This window comes from Delphinapterus leucas, chromosome 16 (genome assembly GCF_059928025.1).
Source record: "Delphinapterus leucas isolate spDelLeu-1000000601 "Yukka" chromosome 16, BTC_Dleu_Yukka2, whole genome shotgun sequence".
NCBI classification, from domain to species: domain Eukaryota; kingdom Metazoa; phylum Chordata; class Mammalia; order Artiodactyla; family Monodontidae; genus Delphinapterus; species Delphinapterus leucas.
The window spans coordinates 49,204,192-49,231,537 of record NC_143144.1 but is presented as its reverse complement, the minus strand read 5'-3'; the positions used below and the strand labels follow the sequence as shown (position 1 = coordinate 49,231,537).

At 41.6% G+C, this 27,346-nt stretch overlaps 1 protein-coding gene across 4 annotated transcripts in view; it reads right to left on the bottom strand.

Moving 5' to 3' along the window:
- Positions 1–27,346, bottom strand: part of PAPSS2 (3'-phosphoadenosine 5'-phosphosulfate synthase 2) — a 78,829-nt gene that overhangs the window by 16,143 nt on the left and 35,340 nt on the right. Inside the window, exons 1-7 of one of the 4 annotated variants that reach the window (XM_089897865.1) lie at positions 21,503–27,034; positions 12,511–12,628; positions 8,521–8,756; positions 7,100–7,238; positions 6,430–6,548; positions 6,197–6,310; positions 3,879–3,990 (exon numbers count right to left, since the gene is read on the bottom strand). In XM_089897865.1, the coding sequence (XP_089753991.1) occupies positions 3,879–3,990; positions 6,197–6,310; positions 6,430–6,548; positions 7,100–7,238; positions 8,521–8,756; positions 12,511–12,628; positions 21,503–21,535 (871 nt within the window). In that variant the 5' untranslated portion in view covers positions 21,536–27,034. Of the gene's footprint in view, positions 1–3,878; positions 3,991–6,196; positions 6,311–6,429; positions 6,549–7,099; positions 7,239–8,520; positions 8,757–12,510; positions 12,629–21,502; positions 27,035–27,346 lie in introns of those variants that run through there. The other 3 variants (XM_022569424.2, XM_022569428.2, XM_022569426.2) reach the window with 3 other exon arrangements.

The following is a 27,346-nucleotide window of genomic DNA, read 5'->3' as shown; positions in this document are numbered from 1 at the left end:
TTATCATTTGTTTGGGACTATTTCTGGGCAAAAACAAATACTTTATATTGCTTAATTCGTCTTTTTCAAGGAAAAACAGCAATGATGAAAACAATACTCAAGATAAATGATATCTTCAGAATTTTACCTTTTTCTTCCGGTACAGTGCAGAAGTTTAGAATTGCAGCGAGTACGTGTTTATTCCCAGTTTTATAACTATCAATTGTCATAGCTTGAAATTAAATTTATGCATAATTACTCATCACAAACGAAGTACAATCATCCACAGTCCAACCAGGGGTATCCACTTTAAATTGTATCTAAAACTGATTTATCCTTCATCAATTAAAAATGTTTTATAAATGCAATAGAAAAAAATTTCCAGATTTGTGAAACAAAATGGGGACCAACACTCAGTAGAAGTAATTAACAGAGAGGATCATAAATTTTTTAAATCTCAGGAACAAAATGTGCAACAGAAATTCAGAAACAAGTTTAATTTGTCAGCCAAATAAAATATTATAAACAACAGCTGCATCTGATCCAGAAATTTCCTGTTACTTGGACTCCTATCAACAGAAGAATGCAGCATTATTCTATTATAACTGGTTGGATCATGAACTGTTAGCAATTCCAACTAGTTCATTTAGATTTTTTTTTCTAGTTATGTCCTTACCATTTCTAGTTAATATAACATATCTAATTATAATAATTTAACTACTTATAAAGTTAAAGTACATACCAGGAAGGAACATGCCTAGAGAAATACAAACAAAATTAAGAAACATATTGTTTTCAACTTTCCACCAAAATAATAGTAAAGCAACAATGACAAGGAACAAACTCCTACTATGAAGCTTCATACATACAACATACAAAGATACTGAGCTTTTTGTTACTGTTATTTCTAAAAATAGAGCATATGTGACAGCAAAAAGCTGGTGAAACCAGAATTTGTATTGAATAATGTCCAATACAATCCAAAAGCATTTTTAAATAATTATGTTTTTATTTATTTATTTATTTTTTTTGCCGTACACGGGCCTCTCACTGTTGTGGCCTCTCCCGCTGCGGAGCACAGGCTCCGGACGCACAGGCTCAGCGGCCATGGCTCACGGGCCCAGCCGCTCCGCGGCATGTGGGATCTTCCCAGACCGGGGCACGAACCTGTGTCCCCTGCATCGGCAGGTGGACTCTCAACCACTGCGCCACCAGGGAAGCCCAATAATTATGTTTTTAAATAATTATAAAGTATGTCAATAGCCCCTCGAACTTAAGCAAGAAGTTGTCTCTTACAAATACGTGATGTTATAACTACTGTCAGATGATTCCAAACCAGGCTTTGGGAGGTATACAGGCAAACTGCTTTAGAACGTCCTAGAATTCCAGATGTTTAGAGGACATGAGAGTATGCCCAGTCCCAGGATAACCTGGATTTGAATCCAGGCTTCGAGGGAGTTATTTAACCTTCCCAATACTTATTTCCTCATATGGACAAAATACCTTCACAGTGGTGTTATCTGGATTAAATGTGATGTCCTATGTCAAGCACCAGGGTCAGAACACATTACGTGCTGAATAAATGCTGGCAGTATATAGAAAAGCTCTCAAGCCCTGACTTAGAAAGTCAGAGCCGCAGAAGACTTGCCATTAAATGATCAGGTCTCACAAGGCTGCTATGTCTTAACCCTACTTGGATGCCACCAGTCAAGAACATAAGCTTGAGGTTCCATTTTCAAATTTAGATGTGACATTTATCATTGGAGGCTCTATGACAGCCCCCCCAAACTATATATCCAGTGAGAAATAAAATAATAATAATACACTGACATGAAAATAGACCCTTGAGTAATATAGGGAGTAACTCATACTATATAATCATCAAAAACACTAAAAAATGATTTTTTATTTTGCTTTTGGACTGAGTAGACTGAGCTAATTTTTTTTTTTTTTACTATAGGGGGAAGTTGTGAACCTTTGAGAAAATTAAAACCAACAAAATACTTTTGGGAGACAGGGTCAGAATAGAAACAATTTTACCTGCAGATTGTAGGTGATCAAGAAATGTGCGATTGTTTAATGGTAGATGAAAATGGCCACATGTCTATGGCTACAAAAATTATTTCAAATTTTCAATGGTGGTGACTCAAACTTTCATAAATTGGTTAAAATTAAATGATATCCATACAAATGATACCTTGCCCAACCTTCTGATACAGAGAGACATCATTTTTGGAATTTAACCGTGTCTACTCAGTCCAAAAGCCATCGAGCCAAGCTCTGTCATGAGACTGTCATGGTGTGGTCGAGGGCAGTGTTTCAACCAGCTTTCCCTAGACACCCTCAAGGCTGCTGTCCAGGTGGGAGAAAGACTGAGCCCACTTCTTCCAAAGGAGCAGTTCCATTTTTATCTGTTGTATATATTGCCTCAGATTTCACTGAAATAGTTATGACTTGAAAAAAAAAAGTTTCACAACCACTGATGTGGCGGGAAAACCCCTCTGGACTAGAGTTCAGAAGATGAACTGCACTGCCTGTCCCAGCAAGCTCGTATTATCTCCAGCAGCTAGAACAAACCCTGACATCCGAGGACACTCAATAAATATTTATTGACTAGCTGATGAACATCTTATCTGTGCTACTTCCAAACGGATGTGACTAGAGATAAGCTTCTTGGTCTGTTCAAGACTTTGAAGTCCTTTTAATTTTATGCAGTGAGGGGGTTGTTAATATATGGAACATTTACTATTGGACCAGGTACTTTATTCTTTTAAACATTCAACATCCCATTGAGGTAGGTACTATTATTAACATCCCTATTTTACAGATGAGGAAACTGAGGCCCAGAGAGTTTAAGTAATTTGCCCTGAACCCAGATAGTCTGGCTCCACAGCTCACTCTTATCCACTATGATATTCTGCCTCTACTTAGGTAGAGGTGGGCAGCATATTACATCCCTGGTATGTATTTTTAGTAATTGACTTACATAGGAATTAAGGAGGCTTCTTGAAGGTATGGGGAGTTTTGAAACCTAACTACAACTGGGGTTGCTTTACGCCCCATTCCCCAGGCAGAGGCACAAACCTAGAACATGAACATCTTTCTCAGGAAAGAACATCTGATTTGATTTTTCTTCCTAGAAGGTTTGGAGCCCTGCTCCGTATTACAAATTCCTTCCCCCACTTATCAGCTATTCCCCAAGATCTTGAAATAAATAAGTTCTATTTGATAAGGTCAAGACAGTTCTAGGAAGGAAATGATCAGAGAAGGATCCGGAAGTTTTCTGAATGAGACATCATTCCAACCTTGACAGGAGCAGTTCTCTAAGAGCCATTCAGCTTCTGCCCAGAAAGCTGCCTTAACACCCCGTATTAAAGTTTAGTGGATGAAGCCATCCTAATATATTTCATGTATGGGCATGAATATCAACCCTTTATTATCCACCAAGGAGAGCAGCTGCTGCAAGAACGTTTGCTGGAGGATGGGAGGCATCCTGCAAGTCAGCAATGAGTGCCGAGTCCATCCTGGCTTCCCCAGGATGGTCCAAGCAGCTGCCAATGGTGCTTCTGACTGTCCACTGCCTTATGAATATCACGGCCAGCAAAGGGCAGGTGGAGGTGAAAAAGACTTAACCTTCTCTTGGCTTTGTGTGCAAGTCAAACCTTTATTTTTTGGTTCCTTAGTTTTAGATAATCAATAATCCTTTGAGGATAACCAAAAAAAATCCTAAAAATGGAAGCTTATACATAACTGGACACACCATAAATAATCTAAATATTTTCACAATAGGATTTACAAACCAAGGATTAGCATTTCTTGTTCCTGTGAAAACTTCTGAGAAATATTTTTTTCTTTAATAATAAAGAGTAACAAACAAACGAAAGAACAAAAACCCATACCGTCTAGCAGGGTGCCAAAGTGTATAACCTGCAAGTACTCCTTTTCCCGCATAAAACCTTTGAGGGGAGTGGCCCAGCCTTCACTCAAAACTTGGACCCACTGAAGATCCAGCTGCAAAACACAAAAAAGCAGGTGAACATTTCCATAAGCTCCGTTTTCCAGCCATCTGGCCCCAGGGCAGTCCTTTCTTATTCAATTGACAGGAGAATGAAGGCAGAACCTTTTATGATTTAAGCGTTCCCATATGTAATGCTGACCCATGATCTAGGGGGGCTGGAGAAGTTTGAGTCTAGAACTTTCTGTGGGAGAGTGGTGAAAAGATTTCAAACTGGGATGATTTCTTTGAACACTTTAGGTTCTATCTATCCTTACAATATGCACCTGTGTTGAAGATTCACTGTTCATTCTTTTTCCCACAAAAATTCTGGTTTCGCTACATTTTTTTCACCAAATGTGCTAGTTATTTGACTGAACTGAGCAAACCATTGACACTAAGATAAATGTCCAGGGACTTCCCTGGTGGCACAGAGGTTAAGATCCGCCTGTGAATGCAGGGGACACAGGCTCGCGCCCTGGTCCGGGAAGATCCCACATGCTGCAGAGCAACTAAGCCCATGCACCACAACTACTGAGCCCACGTGCCACAACTACTGAAGCCTGCGCCCTAGAGCCCGCGAGCCACAACTAGTGAGCCCGCATGCCACAACTACTGAAGCCTGCGCGCCTAGAGCCCGTGCTCCGCAACAGGAGAAGCCACCGCAATGAGAAGCTCGCGCACCCCAATAAAGAGTAGCCCCCGCTCACCGCAACTAGAGAAAACTCGCGTGCAGCAACAAAGACCCAATGCAGCCAAAAATAAACAATAAATAAATTAATTTTTTTAAAAAAAGACAAATGTCTAAAATTCTTAGCGTGATACTGACAGGCCTTCGAGCTCTGTCCCCAGGGGCTCATGTAGGGATGTCCACCTGGCACCACTCCCCACCTGGGGGCCTAGTCACCAACAGTGCCAGACAGTGTGCAGTCTGAACACACACGTGGTTTCAAGCCCATCCTCCCCTCTACCTGAAAACCCTGTTCATCATTTAAAACACAGTTCAAAAAATAAAAATAAAAAAATAAACCCCCCCAAAATAAATAAATAGATATAAATAAAAATAAAACCCAGCTCATGGGCCACTGCTCTGAAATCTTTCCTGTCACCTCTAGGATCGAGAGAATTAATCATTAGATTCTTTGAAGTTCTTCTGTACCTTGCAGACCATTTTGTTATTGGAACTATTATTCCGCACTGTAATTATGATTATGTGTTTCTCACCTGCCTGGAGCATTGGAAAACTCAGAATTTTTTGTGTTTATAAATTCGTCATGACTTACTAAAGCCTGGGGTCTTCATGAGCTGAAGGACATTCCCAATGTACTCTGCCTCTTAAAAAAATGTCCAGGGCTTCCCTGGTGGTGCAGTGGTTAAGAGTCCGCCTGCCGATGCAGGAGACACGGGTTCGTGCCCCGGTCCAGGAAGATCCCACATGCCGCGGAGCAGCTGGGCCCGTGAGCCATAGCCACTGAGCCTGCGCATCCGGAGCCTGTGCTCCGCAACGGGAGAGGCCACAACAGTGAGAGGCCCGCGTACCGCAAAAAAAAAAAAAAAATGCCCAAGGTTTTAATGGATACCAAAAGGTTACCAGTGAAGACTTGATCACCTTATATGAACCAACTAACACTAACCAGTAAACAGGCCAAGGTATCTGCAGGGCTGTTTGCTGGGATTGCATCTTAACATCGTCTAGGTTGCAAAATCAATGCAACCAAAGCTCCCTCTCCTCAGACTGAACTCTCCCTGATGAGGGAAGAGTGGGATGTGCAGAGTAGAAAAAAGATCAAGGCATTCATGTCACTTTAGATCAGGGTTGCTTCTTGTTTTCTTCAAATTCCTTCTCAATGGTCCAAGAAACACCTGTATTCTGGACAAACTATTTTCTCAGCAACTGCCAACAAATAATTACTGCCTAATGCTTGAGCGCCGGCATAACTAAAGGTATAATGACAACCATATAAAACTGTCCTCTGCAAATACAGAAGTTATGTTCCCAGTCTGCCTCTGTACATGGCATTGATCAGCTGCCTGGGGCAACACTTGATGAGAGATTTTCTTGAAGAAGAGGTAAAAAAAAAATTGGCAAAATGAAGTGTTTTTCTTTATAGGCATTGCATTTTCCTTATGTCTACCTTCCTAATTAATTAAGAGTAATTGTAAATGGATTATAATGACTGACATTAAGCCTAAGTCTCCATTAGCCAGTGGGCACCACCTTACCTTGGTAATTGATAACGAAGGGAGCACTTCGGCCTCAGCTCGGACTTGGTCGAGTTTGTTTTCTGGCACAAACAGTTCGTGGATGCCTTTGATTATAGTGTGGGGTACAATGTTCTGAAATGAAGCAGACTTGGTAACAGTTTGGAATGAAAACTATAAAAAGAACACTTCAGTAAACAGATGATCTTTTATGACTGTATAAAACTATTAAAAAAGACGTTCAGTCCGCCCACCTGCTCCTGTAGAAGTTCCACCACCTGCTGCACACAGTCGCTCACCGAGGACAAGTTGGTTTTAAGCACAAGCTCAGGAGTTTCAGGTTTCTCATAATCGGAATCAATACCCGTAAACCCTGCAAGGCAGAAGGCTGAAAATCACATCTGCACCAACAGAACAATCTTTTTACTCAATAAGACATAACACATGTTGCAATAATGTTTTCAACTGCTGTATTCAGATTAAAACAGAAAAGGTCAAACAGCTATCCTTGCCCTCTAGCCATAGATAAGAACATATACAGCTGTGGTTTCAATACAGAAAGTCCCGATTATCAACAAAATCTGTCTGAGTCCAAGCCCTCTGCAGCTGATTAGAATGGAAAAGGAAAACAAGTCGGAGGAAAACTGAGAGGTTCCTGCTACACACATGCACATACACATATCCATTTTAGTTCTCTAAACTTGATTGCTTGTGGCTGGGGTGATAGTTCTTGAAAAATACAAGCCCACGTTTTAACTAGCCCACAGACATTTTGAAGATATTACGGTTTGATAAAAAGTTGTGTGCACTATATGCAATTTTGGAAAACGGTTTTTGAAACTTCAGACAGATATCTGGGCACAGACTAATAAGAAATGGTGGCATAAGTAAGGGGCAAAGATACCGCTGAACTGGCTCTCCTACCTTTGATCTCCCCAGCTCGGGCCCGTTTGTAGAGACCTTTTACATCTCTGCTTTCACAAATGTTTAGAGGCGCATCTACAAATATCTCAAAGAATGGCAGTCCTGCAGATTCATGGATTTTGCGGGCATTCTCACGATCCTGGAAAATAATTACCTTTAAGAATGTAAGAAGAGGGACTTCCCTGGTGGTGCAGTGGTTAAGAATCCGCCTGCCAATGCAGGGGACACAGGTTCGAGCCCTGGTCCGGGAAGACTCCACATGCCGCAGAGCAACTAAGCCCGTGCGCCACAACTACTGAGCCTGTGCCCTAGAGTCCATGAGCCACAACTATTGAGCCCACGTGCCACAACTACTGAAGCCCGCGTGCCTAGAGCCCGTGCTCCCAACAAGAGAAGCCACCACAATGAGAAGCCCGTGCACCACAACAAAGAGTAGCCCCCGCTCACTGCAACTAGTGAAAACCCACGTGCAGTAACGAAGACCCAACGCAGCCAAAAATAAATTAAAAACAAAAAAACTTGGCCAAAAAAAAAAAGAATGTAAGAAGAGGTTTCATAGTGAAATTCTTCATCACAAAATACTGTGTGCTCTGGTGTTCTATGACCTTAAGATAACACTGGGGTTTGAGCTCTTCAGAGGTGTCAGGAAACTAGCCCTTTAGAGAAACTCCAGAAATTTCACGCTAGTAAACAAATCTCCCAAGTACTTTCCAAAAAAAAAAAAAAAAAAAAAAGCAAACAAACAAACAAAAATGGGAAAGAATCCCAACTAAAAGACAGGGCTGGCAATATGACAGCATTTCGTTCAAAGGATGTGTTCAAAGTACATAGTGTCTTATATGTAATTCACAGAAATTTCCTGTTTTAAAACAAGAGGAGTAACACTCCACCTTGTTGATTTCAACGTTAAACACACATAACCTGATGCATTGGCGATGAACTACTGTTTTCTTTAGTAAGCTAAGGCCTCTGACTTTTTGGAGAAATACTGGCTTGGCCAAAATGTTCGTTCGGGCTTTTTGGTTAAAACCCGAAGGAACCCAATAAAATTACTGAGCTTTGGAATTTTTCTGGTTTAACTTTCTCTTCCTTTCAACTCTGGCCAAGTGTACCTTACCATTGTGAAAGTGGAAGGGTTTATGTCACCTGGTGCCCTGGCATCTGGAAATGAAGGGACTCTCTTTATGTAACCAATATTAAAGAGAGGAAATGAGGGAGCAAGTGGGGGAAGGAGAGCCAGTGGGGGAGACTGGAAGTATGACATTCCTCTGTCCTCCCCTCCGCTGGGTCCTCATCCTGGCAGCTTGAGAGCACTGGTGCTATGTGTGGCAATCGTGTGCACTGCCAAAGCATTTTACCTTTGCAAAAGGAGAAATGAAGCTGGTAATGCAGACCAGAGCAGCGTCGCCAAAGCATTTTACCTTTGCAAAAGGAGAAATGAAGCTGGTAATGCAGACCAGACCAGCGTCGGCAAATAGCCTGGCCACCTCAGCAATCCTGCGGATGTTTTCTTCTCTGTCCCAAGGAGAGAATCCAAGGTTTTTGTTGAGGCCATGACGGACGTTGTCCCCATCGAGGGAGTAGCAAGGGATGGCGTGGGAGACGAGATTCTCCTCCAGAGCAAAACTGATCGTTGTTTTTCCAGCACCAGAGAGACCTGTTCAGAATGGGCAAGACAGGACAGGCACTGTCTCTGACTGTTTAAGATTATAAATTGTGCTCTGATCCGAATTGTGAACTGATCCTAATTTTTACCTAATTCAAGCATAATTAAACCCTCATTACAATCACTGGATTGCCCTCAAATCAAAACCATTCAAATCTAGAAAAAGCAAAGTTTACTACAAGTCAAGTACTAGCATTTCTTTCAAATCTTGAAAAAACTATTTGTCCCTTGTTAGGATTATAGCCTTTCAAAGCAAAAGGCGTTCGTCAATAGGGAGACCTTGGCAGGCTACATATGGTCCTTGGTGTGTTCTGCTTTTGGGATGGGCTGGGACCTGGGACCCTTTACCACAGTGCTTGCACCTGGACAAACGTCTCCTGGAGCAACAGAAAACAAAGAAACTATAAGGGACTAAAAATACCTGCACGCGGCCACAGTTGGGGCAAATTATAAACAGTAAGATACAAAAAGGCCAGAAACCAGCTGCCATTTCTGAGGTGCAGGGAGCAAAAGCAGGGTACTGCGCATGATTCCTGCACACGGCACCACCAAGAGGGTCAGCTGACCACCTAAGCCACCACTCCAGCCTGACCACCCATCTGCCCCTACTCGCATCCCATTTAAGGAACCGGTTCGCCCCACCTCAGGAGTGAGCAAGGGCAATTGTTTCTTGTTTTCGCTCCCCCCTGCTGCAGCAGGGACCTCAATAAAGCCTTGCCTGAATTCCTTGTCTGGCCTCTTATCAATTTCTATTGATTAAGGAGTCCAAGGACCTGAGTTGGTAACACTTTGCCCGCAGTGTATTTTATAGACTAGAAAGTTGTGCACACAAATTCAGATTATGGCTTCTCTGGAAAGAAAATCAGAGGCTCTGGCAGTGGTGTCCTCATATCCCCTTATGAGAGCAATCAGCTGGAATGCAGGGACAGCCAGCCCTTGGAGACTGGGAGGCCCACCTCCCTTGCAGATGCTGCTAAGCACCCATCTGACAAGAGAACCAACATACTGTCCTTTTGTTTTCAAGATTTTCCAAAATGATTCTCAAAACACAAAGACAGAGAACCACCCTGAGCTACGCTGTAGATGTAGTTAGAGGTGCCATATACTCTTAGGCGTCTGGAGTCTTTACATGAGAGTGGAGTTACAAGGTGCCTTTTACCATGGTTTCAAAGCACAGTGATTGGGAACACACACTATAATTTCTACATGAGGGAGAATGTAAGCAGAAAGGGAATGAAATGCTACCTGCCAAAATTACTTAAGAGCTCAAAATCTGAACCACCCTGGAAAAGGAGCCCTCTAAAAATTCAGTTGTTCTAAAGATCTCTGAACCTGAAGAAAAATGCAGTGATGCCAAGCCACTGTCAGACAGCACCCGGAAGAGGAAAAGTCAGGACGGGGGCAGAAAAGAAAGTCAAGAAATTGTTAATACAGAGAAGACAGCAGGGGGAAAGAGGAAAAAGAAAAAGTAAGAGTAAAGAAGGGATGCAGGACAGAGAGACTTGGAAAGAAAGGTGATATATGAAAGGTAAACAAGTATTTTCCATATTTTTAGTTATGTTTTAAAGTCACGCCCTTGGCTTTGACAGAGGACCATTAGAAGAAACTGCTACGTGAAGAATGTGTTGGCAATCTTTGTAAATCAAGGCATTGTCTATTACATCTTTATGTAATTCAGTTGCATTTGGATAGAAATTCATGTGATAAATTCCTCTTAAAAGTTATGTCCACTTGTGGGGTAGGAGAAATGGGACTCCTGAATCTCTGGTACGTTCTCTTGCATCAGAAAATGAGAGAAACAATAGAAATTTCTAACACAGTTAGCTGTATTAAAATAGATCATTGGAATATTTATTTTAATACATTTAAGTAACACCAATTACATTTACTGAGAGTTTTACTAGGGACCAGGACTTGTGCTAAGTGCATATATGCTTTATTTCATTTTGTTCTACCTATACCTGTATGAGGCAGGTATTATCTTTATTCTCATTTTACAAATAAGGGAACCGAGGCTTAGAGAGGTTGGTTGGCTTGTCCAAAATCACACAGCTAATGTAGGTGAAGCCGGTACCCAACTCCAACTCTCTAGATTTCAAGTATTTGGTTTCTCCTGATTTGCCTGGTCAATATCCAATGTCTGTAATATGAGAATAAAAAAATAAACTAGGAAAAGATGACTTTTTGAGAGTAAGAAAAGACAGGAAGTATACCCTTGAGTTTTTTTTTTCTCTTCTACCTGTTCTTTTTGTCTTTCCAGGGGTGTTTTACATTAAGAAAAATGGACTTGGGCTTCCCTGGTGGCGCAGTGGTTGACAGTCCGCCTGCCAATGCAGGGGACACGGGTTCGTGCCCCGGTCTGGGAAGTTCCCACATGCCACGGAGCGGCTGGGCCCGTGAGCCATGGCGGCTGAGCCTGCGCGTCCGGAGCCTGTGCTCCGCAACGGGAGAGGCCACAACAGTGAGAGGCCCGCGTACCTCAACAAAAAAGAAAGAAAAATGGACTCTGTGGGTATGTCCTGATTCAAAATTTGGACAAACACATGAAGGCAAAACATCTCATGAAGGCAAACACATAGCAAGAGGGAAACGTCTGGAGCACGCTGTTTTATTCACTGCTGCACGTCACGTCTCTCAGAGGGAGCGGGGGAAACATATCAGGAATTGCAGCAGGTGAATCTGCCTTCTAGAACACAGCAGCCTCCTTGCCCTCTGTCCAGCCTCACCCTGGAAGCAGGGAAAGTTGTTCTTCCAGGGATGAATGAAACCCGGAAACCAAGGGCAAGTGCCACAGGCACTAGGAAATAACTTGAAAGAGAAGAATGAGGCTGCTTTAGACAGGAATAGGAAAGACTCAGAATAGCAAGAAAAGACGCAAGGCAGGTCCTCGCTTGTTGTGTTTTCTAGAACTATCTTCAGGTTAGAATAAATCAGCATTTGTGAGCAAACAGTAACACATGAGTTGATTTCATAACCTGGATAAACATATCTTTGCATCTGAGTTCATCTCCATATGAAATATTATGTCTACGAAATGAACCTGTTTTTTTCTTTTGAGTCCAGCCTATGTCGGACCTGCATTCCCAGGAATCAACTTCCTCTACCTTGTACTCAGAGTATAAGGTAACAGCCGAGGACTAATTCCAGTTCTGTCACTAACCCTCAGCTTTGACATTCTGGGGCTATATAAACACAAGAAAAGGGAGATTCATTTGGTCACCTCGGTGGGAATGAGTTCTTTTTTTATACACAAGGGACAATACTCAGCTATGCAGAAAACATTAGTTTTGCTTCTTGCACAGATTTTAATTTTTTAAAATAAGTAAAATAGCCCCCTAGAATATTAAAACATCAGAAAAGAATAAAGAATATCTCTAATGGACAGCCAAATGCTTGATGTCAAATTAGGAGAGCCCCGTTCATAACTGCCAGTAAATGTGTTTAGGCATGAAATTAAGAACTACAGAATTCCTTAGAGCTGAATGGGAATGTCATAATCAACTTGTCCCATCCTTTCCTGCCAAAGAGGTGAAAACAGAGAACTAGAGACGTTCCATGACTTGATGGAAGTCCTATTTCTCACTGATGGGTAGAGTTAGGACTAACACCCAAGCTTCTATCACAGCTCTCAGTCTCCTTCTAACGTTGAAATACACATGTAATATGTAGTGACGCTATCTTCCTAAAAATTGTGTGTCACCATCAGTTTTCCATTAAAAAATATATAGATCTCAACACAGCATACCTGTCAGCCACACGGTACATCCTCGGAATCCACCCCTTGTTCCAACCACCTGCCCTCTCTTATTCCTGCTCACATGATGCGCCTGATACACAACATTGGTGGATTTCTGCTGGGTCTCCTACAAAACAAGAGCAAGCACAATATTCAATTAATAAAATAATAAATCTCATATGTATACATATAATAAAATAACAGATTACATAAATAGTCTTCCCTAACAGAAACTCCTTTTTTTATAATGGGCACACAGAGTAACATTAATTAACTCTACTAATTTAGAAACAGACACTGCCTTTAGCATACCCATCACTGCCCTTTGAAAGTATAATTTGAATGAGGCAATTATTGATGCAATGTAAAAGTTCTGGTTCCATGACATATTAAAATGTGTACCTTTAGGTAATGGTTAGGGGAATGTCTCTGTTTCAGTAAATGCATGTTCTTCCCAAGTCCCACGGGCATGAACTGAAAATAGCCCAAATACTCCAGCCGCTGAGGAAATAATAGGGTGAGGCTGGTTGAGCTCCTCTCTAGAGAGCTGGGAGAGGCTCCAATCACAGAACGAAGAGTTAGAGGCCATTATACCCCTCCTGTTCCCACCCAGACATAGACGTCAGCAACTTGAGAGTTTATCCCCGAAATAGGACTCCTTTTTCACAAGTACTAAAATCTGCTTCCACTTTCCCAAGGGTCAGTGTATGAACTTTTTAATCTTTCATAAAGGCCTGAAGAAATGGAAATGTACCAGTTATTAGTCTTGGAGGTTAACTCAAATCTCGAATGTATTTATTTTGGCTGTAATAAAATCAGCCCCATGAGGGCACAGATTATCTGAGCTTGACCCTAAACTCTGACAGGAAGGTACATGTCTGATGAATAAAAAAAGGTAAAATGAGTCAATAAATACAGTTTGTGGTGGACATTTAAAAAAACAATATGTGAAGATGTGATCCAAAGGGGAAGGGGGTGGGTCAGGGGAAACCATAATGATGGTTAAATAAAAATAAAAAGGTTAAGAACTGCCCATGTGTGTCTTTGGTATGGTAATTAAATGTTTAATGACAGACGTAATCCAAGTTGCTGAACTGTAAAAATATAGAAAGCCTTTTAAACACTGTACATGTATACCCACCAGAGCTAAAAAAAAAAAAAAAGCTCCAATATTCTTTGAGCAAGACCCAGACAGTCTTAGAAAACTCTGGGTCACATGAGGGCAACTCTTACATTCTGGAGCAAATTAAATCACCTCTTTATGCCTTTCCTTTGGGAAAAAAAAAATCAAGGGGAATACAAATAGGACTGTTTGGAGGCTTATATAGATAATGGATGGGAACATGCTCTGTAAATGGCCAAGTTCCCTACAAATGTGGACGCTGACAATGATTATTCAGTGTACAGCTGCAGCAGGAGAGCCATCTGGATTAGCACCAGGAAATCCACTTCAAGACCAAGGAGGAAGGAGCCCCCTGCTGGCCCTTGGGGGCTCAGAAAGGCAGTGCACACCCATGGGGTGGGCCTGCTAGTGAGGCACAGAGCCCAACTAAGGGGCCAGCTGGCAGGGAACAGCATTATCAGTGTCAGCGGGAACCAAGAGGTAGGTGTTGAAAGCTGGGATCGGCTGGGTTAAGTTACCTAAAACTCTCCAAGGCTAGACGCTCTGATCATCCATCAAACAAACCTGGTCAGAACCCAAGACTTGGAAGGGGTCGGGACAGTAGACAGCAGGGGTGGCTTGCACGAGAGGATTCATAAAGGGGGACAAATGAGGCTAGTCCATGAGATATTCTAGCCATCTTTTCCCTGAGTGAATAAATCCCCTGAAGGTATCCTGGGTCTTTTGTGCCAAGTACACTTTATGGCTCAAGGAAAACATTAAAAATTTCTTTCTCTCCATTTCCTTGTTAATCACTGCCATTAAATTCAAGAACACTGTGTGTGGATATCAGGCCCACAAGTCAGTTCATCCGTTCATTCATTGATTCTTTCAGTAAATGTTTATGTAAATGAGCTCCTACTAAGTGCCAGGGGCCATACTAGGCACTGGAAATATAGTACTAAACAAAGCAGAATTCCTGGCAACATTTTAGGGGGAAATACAGACAAAAAGATCAAGTAACTGGGCCCCTCAGAGGAGAGTGTGGGTCTCAGACATATATCTCTCTACTGTATGAAGTGTATGGCTGTTAGCATAACTGAAGCCATCTTGGGCCGTTAACAGTCTCTCCTGCTCTTCTGCTGACCCTGCCAGGGACTGTAATGTAAAGTGAATCACTTCTCTGTCATCGAGGGCTTTGTAGTTAATACATATTGTTTAATAATCATTAGAACCTGGTGACCTCTCCTCTATGCCCTGTTAGTCCCCAGTGACGAAAACCTTCACTGACGTATTCCTGATGCCCACGAAATTCATTACCCGTTCGTAAGTCTTGACATAGAAAGGCACGTCCTGCTTCCAAGTACCTACCCCCATACTCTAGGTTAATATAAAATTGTCCCAATGGCCCCTCGGTGGCACGGAGTACAGCTGTGAATGCTTCTGGATTGTTGTGGACACAATCCTGATCCCATCCTGTGAGTAAGTTAACCCATAATAAACTGATCCATTGATTATATGGAGTTGCCTGCCTCATTTTTTTCAGTCTCGAGATGCCTTCTTAGTTCAGTGGGCACTATGTGTTCCCTCCATCCTCTGACATGAAGATATATAAAGAATACCTGCAGCTCAATAATAAAGAGACAACCCGCTTTATAAAAATGGGCAAAAGATTTGAACAGTCACTTCACAAAGGAAGATGCACAAATGGCCCATAAGCACATGAAGAAGGGCTCAATGTCACTAGTCATGAGAGAAATGCAAATTAAAACTAAAATGAGACACTACTGATAACATCTAAAGTCAGCAAGGATGGGCTCTCATATGTTTTTGTTTGTTTTTCAATTTTAATTTAATTTTATTTATTTACTTATTTTTGGTTGCATTGGGTCTTCGTTGCTGTGTGTGGGCTTTCTCTAAAGCATCGAGCCGGGCCTACTCTTCGTTGTGGTGCGCGGGCTTCTCACTGCGGTGGCTTCCCTTGTTGCAAAGCACAGGCTCTAGGTGCGCGGGCTTCAGTTGTTGCAGCACGCCAGCTCAGTAGTTGTGGCTCACGGGCTCTAGAGTGCAGGCTCAGTAGTTGGTGGTGCACGGGCTTAGTTGCTCCGTGGCATGTGGGATCTTCCCGGACCAGGGCTAGAACCCATGTTCCCTGCATTGGCAGGTGGATTTTTAGCCACTGCGCCACCAGGGAAGCCCATGTGCTCTCATATGTTGATAGTGGAGGTGTAAAGTGGTCCAACCATCTCAGAAAAAAACCTGGCAGTTTCTTGTAAAGCCGAACATTTACCTCCCTTAGGACTCAGCAATTGCATTCATAGACATTAACTCAAGAGAAATGAAAACTTATACCCACAAAAGGACTTGTACAAGAATATGATTAGCAACTTTTTTGGACAAAAACTGTAAATAACCAAGGGTCCATCAAATAGGAAAATAGGTAACAACAACAAAACAAAACACCCAGATTATAGAATACTCTTCTAATGGAATACCAATCAGCAATAAAGAGGAATGAGCTACTGATATATGCAATGAGGGTGATAATAAATGAAAACATTTTGCTGAGTCAAAGAAGTCTTACCCAAAAAAACTACTTGTATTCCATTTATATGACATCCCCCATCAGGGAAAACTAATTTGCAAAGTCAGAACAGCAGTTGCCTCTGGGTGATGGCAATGCTGTACGTCCTGATAACGGTTTGAGGTACATAGGTGTTTGCATTTGCCGGAACTCAGGGAATGTACACTTAAGATGGGTATTTCGTTACATGTAAATTTTACCACATGCAAAAAAAGAACCATTAAAAAAAAAAAACTAAGCAAATACGAAAATACCTAATAAGATTCAGATGGTGGGGGACTTCCCTGGTGGTGCAGTGGTTAAGAATCTACCTGCCATGCAGGGGACATGGGTTCGATCCCTGGTCTGGTAAGATCCCACGTGCCGTGGAGCAACTAAGCCCATGCCCCACAACTACTAAGCCTGCGCTCTAGAGCCCACGAGCCGCAACTAATGAGCTCGTGTGCCACAACTACTGAAGCCCCTGAGCCTAGAGCCTGTGCTCCACAACAAGAGAAGCCACTGAAATGAGAAGCCCCCCACCCCCAGCAACTAGGGAAAGCCTGCGAGCAGCAACAAAGACCCAATGCAGCCAAAAAAATGAAAACAGATTCAGATGGTGGAATGATATTGTTCAGCACAGCTGCGTTTGTGGAAAAGGGCTCGGATCCCATCACAGCGCGTTTGACTTAAGGGGCTGCTGCCCACCTGTGCACGTGAATGCCCACCAGTGCTTAATTTGTCCACAGAGATGGGTTTTTTCCCTCTCTTTTGGCTGTTCGTTCTCCCTAGAGGCTGAGATCCAGCATAAACTCCAGGCTTTGCTAGTCTTCTGTGGAAACTTTGTTATGATCTTGTTAATTGCCTCCCCAGCAAGCACTTGGTTTTCCAAAAACATCAGAGTCCACAGGAAGGAACTACTCTCTTACAGTATGTAATAATCTCTGAACTTTTGGTTTTTATTAACTGCATCTTAATCATGGGTGTTTGTCCAGATTTTCTATCACTCCAACAATGTTTTAAACAAACAAATGAAATCTTTTCAGATGGCCAGGTACTGGGGCTTTTTTGTTTGTTTCGGGAAGACATTTTGCTTCTTATTTATCTCAAATTTACCCTTGATTTTCTCCAAAAGGCAAACAAATAAAATAAAAGCAGATGTTTTGAAGGATATTTGAACTGCAAAGGGGTGAGGCAACCGAAAACTTTTCTTTTCCTTGTTGAAACCCTTCCTTCCTTCTTAAGAGTATATGGTGTTCTAAGCTTTGGAAAGAAAGTGGCTGGCAGAAAAAGGATTCTCTCTATGGAAAGCAAAGCACATGTTAAAGAACAAATGCCTCCCTGTGAGTAGAAAAGGAGCACAGAGACGTCCTCGGCACCTCGTCTAACACTGACACTTAACCGGAAGTGGCCCAGAAACCACAAAGTTGGTGGCATACTTCTATTCTGGGTTCCTAAAGGAAAAAAATGCAAAAATCCCTACCTTCTTCCAGGTCACTGACCCAGAAAAACTCCCAGGAGTCACATGAGGATGGGTTTTGGCGTCAAGCAAATAGGGGTTTGAAACCCTCTTCCTAACCTACTTGCTCAGTGACCCTGGGCAAGTGATAAACATCGTCAATCCTCCATTTCCTGTTCTGTAAAATGGGGCTAAGAATAGTTTCCTCATAGGGCTGCCGAATGGATTAAATAATTTTCTATATAAAGTATCAAAGAAAATAATGACAAGGTAAGATGTTGAGGCTTATGAGGCCCAGGAGGCATTAATCTACTCTGGAGACATCATGGTAGTTTGAGGCCTAAGTCGCCCAGATTTAGAAGTGTTCTAGGTCCACTCTAAGGAAAGTCTGGGGAGGTGCGGGGTGGGGGGGGGGGTCATGATCAAGTCAGACAATGGATAGGAAAGCAATTTTGTAGGGGTGAAGCATCACACACACACACACACACATGCACACGCACGCACGCACAGGAGCAGAGGAGGATGTTGTTGCCGTTCTGATTATCATTTTCTTTGACTCAAAGCCCAGCCAGTAACATGCCTCTCCAAGGTGCACCAGTTTGAAGCCTCCTTGTTCTACCCACCCCACACTAACTGCTCTCCTGCTGGCTGTCTCAGTCATGGATGCTTAGTCACCGGCATGAGGATGGCCTTTGCCCCAGGTTAGCCTCATGAGCTGTTAAAGATGGGACTTTATCACCCAGCCCAGGGTTGCAGTGAGTATCTCTGCCAGATCTACTCCTCACTCCTATCGGAGATGCTTAAAGGGGAGTATGAAGGAGCTTCTGGAACTCAGGGTGGGATAGGCTAGGTCACGGCAGGCCTTGGTTTTGCGTGACTAGAAGAAAAGATGCTACATGGGGAAAAGACTTCAAATGATTTCACGGCAGGGCGGGGCACCCTTGGAGCCAAATCGGAGCCTGTGCTACAGTGAGCAGGCTTATGAAAGAGAGGGCGCTGGAGGAGTGAGGAAGCTGGGGAGGGCGGGTGAGTTTACGAGTTCCTCAGTGCTCAAAGGTTTTTGATGTGTGCCTAATGTGTTCAATCAAAAAACAAGTAAGTGGGACTTCCCTGGTGGCGCAGTGATTAAGAATCCGCCTGCCAATGCAGGGGACACGGGTTCGAGCCCTGATCCGAGAAGATCCCACAGGCCGCGGAGCAACTAAGCCTGTGCACCACAACTACTAAGCCTGCGCTCTAGAGCCTGCGAGCCACAACTACTGAAGCCTGCGTGCTCCACAACAAGAGAAGCCACCACAATGAGAAGCCCACGCGCCGTAACAAAGAGTATGCTCGCCACAACTAGAGGAAGCCTGCGGGCAACAACGAGGACCCAACGCAGCCAAAAATTAATTAATTAAAATAAACAAACAAACAAGTAAGTGGATTTGAATTCCCTCTACATCCTCCTGCCTCCCCCTCAGTGCAAACAAATCCACTTTCCTTCTCTAATGACAACTCTGCTGTTGCCTTTGAACTTGGCCTCACTGCTGTTGGGCTATGGTTTCATTGCTGTCTTGCTAATTAAAAGTGTCCCAAACCTCCCTGACCTCGGTGTGCAGTTTGAAGATTCATTTAAAGGTTTGCTTGCAGAAAGCAGCAACCTCAGTAATCACCCTCTCAGGCTCATGGTAGGAGCTCCGCTCTCACAGGCATTATGTCACTTATCGTTCAAAGCCCGGGAGCTGAGGAAACTGTGCATTGTGACCCATTTGCAGATCCTCAAACTACTGGCTGAAGTCCCACACCTGCACGACGCAGAACACACCGCCAGGCTTCCTGACTCCAAGTGCAGGTCTTACTCCTGCCCAGACAGAACTCCTTGTTTCCAGTCCCAGCTGTGGGACCTCTGTGTCACATCTTCCTCATTGAGGACTAAATGATATCACGCATATCATGGCTTTTGATACTACATAAAAATGTAAATAATCAAAAGATCATTCTTACTTCATTTTCATTACTTAACCTGAGTAGCTTCAAATGTTTTATCATTACAAATATCTATTTATATTTATTTCCTTTCAGAGTATTTCCTTGGGGTCTATAGCCCAAAGTGAAACAACTGAGTATGAAAAGTTATAAACTTTCGTTAAGTCTTATTATGTATTGCCAGTTCATTTTCCAGAAAGACAGAGCCAAGTTACCAGCCTGCCACAATATACCTGTTTCTAAATATTCCAACTAACTTGTTATGTTTGCAGTTTTAATGTTTTTTTCCCCCTAGATTACTTCGTACCTATTTAGTTACTAGTAAGAATATGTATTTTTCCATGTTGTAAGTTACTTATGATATTTGTGTGTTTGTCTCTTTTGGTATTAAGTAAGGACAATCTAGGCAATGACCTCATCCACTTTTTTAAAATGTATCGTGGGCGGATTCCCTGGCAGTCCAGTGGTTAGGACTCTGAGCTTCCACTGCAGGGGGCATAGGTTCCATCCCTGGTTGGGGAACTAAGATCCTGTATGCTGTGTGGTGCAGCCAAAAGCATATTGGTACTTTTTTCTGTATTTTGTATAGTAAAAATTTTATTAATTATAATATACACTTTTTGTTCACTTTCCTTTTGATATACACTTTATTATATAGCACATATATTATATGTAATATGTTATATCATATTAAAAGGTATTTTAAGAATATATAAAAATATTCCTGTTGTCTTTGATGTCTTCCATTTGCTCATTCATCATAGCTGAGCCAAATATGTTCTTTAGACCTCTATTTTGATATGATTAAACTATGATTAAACTATTCTATCTATTTGGATACATCTGACATTTTAATAATGTGTCATGTGCTTACATGGGTCAATTTTATTTCTTTTCCATCATTATTATCCAGTGATCTCAAAATATGTTATAACTCATTTCCCTATTACTTTGAAAATCTTTTAGTAGTTTGAATCTATTTCTAGAATTCTTATATATTTATAATTCTTATGTATTTATAAGTTATGTATTCTTACGTATTTCTACAGAATTTTTCTACTTTTAGTGTGGACACCTATGGTACTGATAGTTGTTGCTCTGTAATATGTTTTAAAATTCTGAAGATAAAAAGCTCTTTCTTGGGAATTCCCTGGCGGTCCAGTGGTTAGAACTGGGTGCTTTCACTGCCGGGGCCCGGGTTCGATCTCTGGTCAGGGAACTAAGATCCTGCCAAGCTATGTGGCAAAAAAAAAAAGAAGCTCTTTCTTTAAAAATGTTTTTTTCAACTTTAGTTTAAAACACATTTTTCCATGGAAATAAAATTAGTCAAGTCTTGTTGAGAACATGCAACGCCTCACTATGATTTCCCCTGCTAGTCTCGCTCATTCTGAAAGAACCTCAACATCATAATACAGAAAAAGGAATCATTACCTAAAGATGTTCATAATAATATTATTTAAAATAGAAGCCATCAAAATTTCCATCAATTAAATAGCTTATGGCATATCCATATGCTGAATATGCACATCTGTATTTACTGACCTCAGACTATATCATGCTGTATGCCCAAATGCGAAAACAGGTTACAGAGGAAATAACATTAATCCCATTCTAAATTATATATATCTATATGCCGGACCCAGTGAACCCAGGAGCCCGGGCATCAACACCACCCCCTTGTCGCCCTTCGACGCCCCCTCAACGCCGCGGGGACAGAGAGAGGCCTGCGCCACGAGGGGTACAATTGTTAGGAGTTGCCAATCGGGCAGGGAGCACACTGGGTGGACCAGGCAGGATCCCTGCTCTGGCCTGACATCATATTTGACGTAACAACCACGTTATGTCACCTCCCATTCACCGTGAGAAAAACACCACGCCAACTCCAAGAAAGGGGCATTCTACCAAATACCTGATCAGTACTCCTCCAAAGCGTGAAGGTCATCAAAAACAACGACAGTCTGAGAAGCTGTCACTGTCAAGATGAGCTTAAGGAGACATGACAACTAAATGCAATGTGGGATGGGATCCTGGAACAGAAAAAAATATTTGATAAAAATTAAGGAAATCTGAAAAAAGTATGGACTTCAATTAATGATAATGTGTCTTCAGTTCCTTAATTGTAACAAATGCGCCACGCTAAAGTTAGTAACAGTGTAACCTAAGTGCAGGATACATGGGAATTCTGTATCATCTTCTCAATTGTTTCCATAAATCTAAAACTGTTCTAAAAAATAAAGTCTATTTTTTAAAAGAGTGCACTTTTACAAGATTTGGCAATAAATAAAATACTTTATAATCACCTTGGCTTCTGCACTGCTGGATTCTTTATCTTCCTGATCATATTTCTTAAAATCACTGACTCTATTATTTTACTTCTAATTTAAGGATTAAAATTACTTGGAGTTATTTGAGAAATCCTTTTATAAGCACACCATGGAGTAAAGAGGAAGGACAGAAAGATAAATAGATAAGACACTGATAAGAGTTAAACACATAGATAAGTTGTGACATACCCACATTGTTTATGGCGACATTCTAAAATATTACAAGAAAGAAAGATTTTGGTTTTAGAGGAAACTGGTGAAACCTAGCAGTGCCCTCTTCTGAGCCCCTTTTGTCCCTCCAAAATGGAGGTGAATTAATTCTCTTTCAGCCTCTTTCAGCCCTCCTTATGTCCCCAAACCTCCTGTTATGACACATGCAGCCCTTAATCTTCCATATGGAGGGATGTGAGTAAATAACATAAAAAAGGAGGAGGAAAAAGGAGATCTGAAACTCCTTAGGGGAGAAAAAAAAAAAAACCCTCAAAATGGCTGTTTTTTGCTTCAGAAGCAGGAAAGTGGAAGAGAAGCTATTAGATGAAGTTTATCGCAGGGTAAAAGAGTTAATATTTTTGGACCAAAGAATCCGGAAGTTGCAACTGTCCTAGAGTGGACTCAGGATGGAGAAATATGTGGCTGGAAGTTGGGGGTGTATGTGTGTGGAGTTCCTTCTCAGGACCCCCAGGAGAGGGGTTCACACACCCACAGATGCTCACAAATCTTCACACCTGGACCCAAAAGCCTCCTTCAGCGATTTGGGTGGGGACAGCTCACACCTGCACTGAGAAACAGGTGGAAAGAGGGTGAGTGAGGACAGGGGAAGTTTAGATTCCATGGTTATACCAGGGGTAGCAATATTCCTGGCACATTAGACTGACAGTTTTAAAAAACCATTTCCTGATGGAGAAAGGTGTTTTTTTTTTTTTTTGCGGTACGCGGGCCTCTCACTGTTGTGGCCTCTCCCGTTGCGGAGCACAGGCTCCGGACGCGCAGGCTCAGCGGCCATGGCTCACGGGCCCAGCCGCTCCGTGGCACGTGGGATCTTCCCGGACCGGGGCACGAACCCGTGTCCCCTGCATCGGCAGGCGGACTCTCAACCACTGCACCACCAGGGAAGCCCTGGCCCGGCTTTTTGAACCTTATTCCTCAGCACTGTCCCCCGTGAATCTTGCTCATCCTGGTCTCCCCAAGGTTGTAAAGCATTCATCACATCCATCCCTTGGCTCAGAACCCCTTTAATAATCTTTAGTTCTCTCACTTCCTCTTCCAACTGACAATCAGACGAATTTTCTAAAACACCTTTTAATCATGTTATTTTTATATTCAAAACTTTCAATGGTTCCCCATTGAATGAAGTCCTTACACAGAATAAAGTCCTAATTCTTAGATTGGAATTTAAGGCCCTTCATTTGCAGGCTCCAGCGACCTTTTCGATAACCTTTTCTACTCTCGGCTGCAGAACTTCTATTCCAAGCAGGAGGTTTTGAACACAGCTCATTCTGGCTTTGCACCTTTTCTCATTCAGCCCATCCTATCTGGAAGAATCTCTTCATACCCTCCGCCTAACCACACACTGCCTGCTCTTCAAGCAGCACAGGGTGTTTCCTGGTGGCCTATTGGTTAGGATCCTGGGCTTTCATTGCCATGGCCCGGGTTCAACCCCAGGTCAGGGAACTGAGATCCTGGAAGCCGCATGGTGTGGCCAAAAAAAACAAGCAGCACAAACCCCATGGGTTCAAAATACCTTCCTTGATGCCTCTCTGCTGAACTCCTGTCCCCATTAGATCCTGGATATTTTAGACTTATATCTAATGTTTTATAGACTTAGAGACTTGTATTTTAGACTTCATTGTCAACACTACATGGTGGGGGCCGTAGCTTATACAGCTTTGATTTCCCAACAGGGCCCAGCAGGGAAATAATATAGATTTTGAGGCTGGACAGTTTAGAGTCAATTCAACTTCTGACTCCACTAAAACCTTGAATGAGTTAAGTCTAACCTCTCTAAGTCTCCCCAAATTGTGGGATTATAATTCTTGTTAACTGCTGCAAGGATTAAAAAGAGCAAGCAAATGTGACATAGCTGGACTTCATTAAGTATTCAGTAAACACTTGTTGAATGAATAATAGAAGTTTAATAAATACTTTGCTGGCTGATTGACAGATGTGGATATCCTTAAACAAACTCTGGTCCTCATCAGCACATATGCTTTAGTATCACTACTCAATAAAATGACATATTCTAAACTGTGGTTACAGCCACCTTTATGGCTAAGAAGATTACCCACTTCTTTTTTTTTTTAATAGATCTTTACCAGAGTATAATTGCTTCACGATACTGTGTTAGTTTCTGTTGTACACCAAAGTGAATCTGCCATATGCATACACATGTCCCCATATCCTCTCCCTCTTGAGCCTCCCTCCCACCCTCCCTATCCCACCCCTCTAGGTCATCACAAAGCACCGAGCTGATCTCCCTGTGCTCTGCAGCTGCTTCCCACTAGCTAACTATTTTACATTCGGTAGTGTATATATGTCAATGCTACTCTCACTTCACCCCAGCTTCTCCCTCCCACTCCGTATCGTCAAGTCCATTCTCTATGTCTACATCTTTATTCCTGCCCTGCAACTAGGTTCATCAGTACCATTTTTTTTTTTAGAGTCCATATATATGCATTAGCATACGGTATTTGTTTTTCTCCTTCTGACTTACTTCACTCTGTATGACAGACTCTAGGTCCCTCCACCTCACTACAAATAATTCAATTTCATTCCTTTTTATGGCTGAGTAATATTCCATTGTATATATGTGCCACATCTTCTTTATCCATTCATCTGTCGATGGACACTTAGGTTGGTTCCATGTCCTGGCTATTGTAAATAGTGCTGCAATGAACATTGTGGTACATGACCCTTTCTGAATTATGGTTTTCTCAGGGTATATGCCCAATAGTGGGATTGCCAGGTCATATGGTAGTTCTATTTTTAGTTTTTTGAGGAACCTCCATACTGTTTTCCATAGTGGTTGTATCAATTTATATTCCCACCAACAGTGCAGGAGGGTTCCCTTTTCTCCACACCCTTTCCAGCATTTATTGTTTCTAGATTTTTTGATAATGGCCATTCTGACTGGTGTGAGGTGATACCTCAATGTGGTTTTGATTTGTATTTCTCTAATAATTAGTGATGTTGAGCATCTTTTCATGCGCCTCTTGGCCATCTGTATGTCTTCCTTGGTGAAATGTCTATTTAGGTCTTCTGCCCATTTTTTAATTGGATTGTTTTTTTTTTGATATTGAGCGCCATGAGCTGTTTGTATATTTTGGAGATTAACCCTTTGTCTGTTGTTTCATTTGCAAATATTTTCTCCCATTCTGAAGGTTGTCTTTTTGTCTTGTTTATGGTTTCCTTTGCTGTGCAAAAACTTTTAAGTTTAATTAAGTCCCATTTGTTTATTTTTGTTTTTATTTCCATTACTGTAGGAGGTGGGTCAAAAAAGATCTTGCCGTGGTTTATGTCAAAGAGTGTTTTTCCTATGTTTTCCTCTAAGAGTTTTACAGTGGCCGGTCTTAATTTAGGTCTTTAATCCATTTGGAGTTTATTTTTGTGTATGGTGTTAGGTAGTGTTTTAATTTCATTCTTTTACATGTAGCTGTCCAGTTTTCCTAGCACCACTTATTGAAGAGGCTGTCTTTTCTCCATTGTATATTCTTGCCTCCTTTGTCGTAAATTAGGTGACCATATGTGCATGGGTTTATCTCTGGGCATTCTATCCTGTACCATTGATCTACATTTCTGTTTTTGTGCCAGTACTGTACTGTCTTAATTACTGTAGCTTTGTAGTATAGTCTGAAGTCAGGTAGCCTGATTCCTCCAACACCATTTTTCTTTCTTAAGATTGCTTTGGCTATTCAGTGTCTTTTGTGTTTCCATATGAATTGTAAGATTTTTTGTTCTAATTCTGTGAAGAATGCCATTGGTAGTTTGATAGGTATTGCACTGAATCTGTAGATTGCTTTGGGTAGTACAGTCATTTTCACAGTATTGATTCTTCTCCATCTGTTTATGTCATCTTTGATTCCTTTCATCAGTGTTTTATAGTTTTCTGAGTACAAGTCTTTCACTTCCTTAGGCAGGTTTATTCCTCGGTATTTTATTCTTTTTGTTGCGATGGTAAATGGGATTGTTTCCTTAATTTCTCTTTCTGATTTTTCATCATTAGTGTATAGGAATGCCAGAGATTTCTGTGCATTAATTGTGTATCCTGCAGAAGGTTACCCCCTTCTTAAAGTGAGACCTGCCATGTCCTAAGTCTTCTCACAGCCATCACTACAGAAAACAGCCAAAGCAGTCCAAACCTTATAATAAACAGAACTCCCATTCACAAATGCATTTGTAAAATATTCTTTGAAATTTGCATCAAGGAACTGTGTATAACAATTTGTGATTATAGTTCTGGTGAGTTTCCCATATTCTTTGAGAATCAATTAAGCTGATGGGACCTAACATATTTCAGTTAGTGCTGAAATCTAAGTCATTAACACTTAAATCCAATAGAATACAGAACTGGACACTTATTTAATGCATTGCTTGAATAAGTTAAATGAACCACATCCTCTGTGAGCACATCCTCACATGGATTATTTCACTGTTTTTTCCTTCACAAATATAACATAAACAATCCAGAGACAGGCAACTAAAATGTATATTATTGTGAACTAAAAGAGCCCATCAGCTTGAAATGGCCTGAAATCACCATTATGAAAAGTTTACATCAAAAGGCTGTTATATGGAAACATTGTTTACTCTCTGTTCAAAAAAAATCAGATTAAAAATTCATCTGCTACATTGCCTATATTCTTGGTTCACAGTGAGGCAGATTCCTAAGGATAAGAAAGGTCACTTAAACCCATCAAGCTCTGGAGTAAACCGACTCATAGAACGCTCGTGTGGTCATATCTGCCCAGCTCAAAGACTTCTTTTTATGTGTAATATTTTCATGATTCAATTAAGAGAACTCAGGAAAAGGAAATAAGATCAGAAGGCAGTCTTCCATTTGATCATTAAGCACGGACCCAGAAACAAAGACCTACTTATAGCACAGGGAAGTATACTCACCTATATGGGAAAAGAATCTGAAAAAGATTTTATATATATATATATATATATATATATATGTATGTATGTATATATATATCACTTTGCTGTACCCCTGAAACTAACACAACATTGTAAATCAACTATACTTCAATTAAAAAAAAAAAAAAAAGAGTGGACCCAGAGAAGGCTTCTGCCTCTGTAAAGAAGCACAAAGCAAAGGGCAATTGTGAAAGAGCCAGATTAATGCCTTTCTCAAGACTCACGGTCATTATTAGGAGTAAAGGACTCTAATCCATTGCAATATGACTTCTATGCCCCGCAGTAGGTTCAAA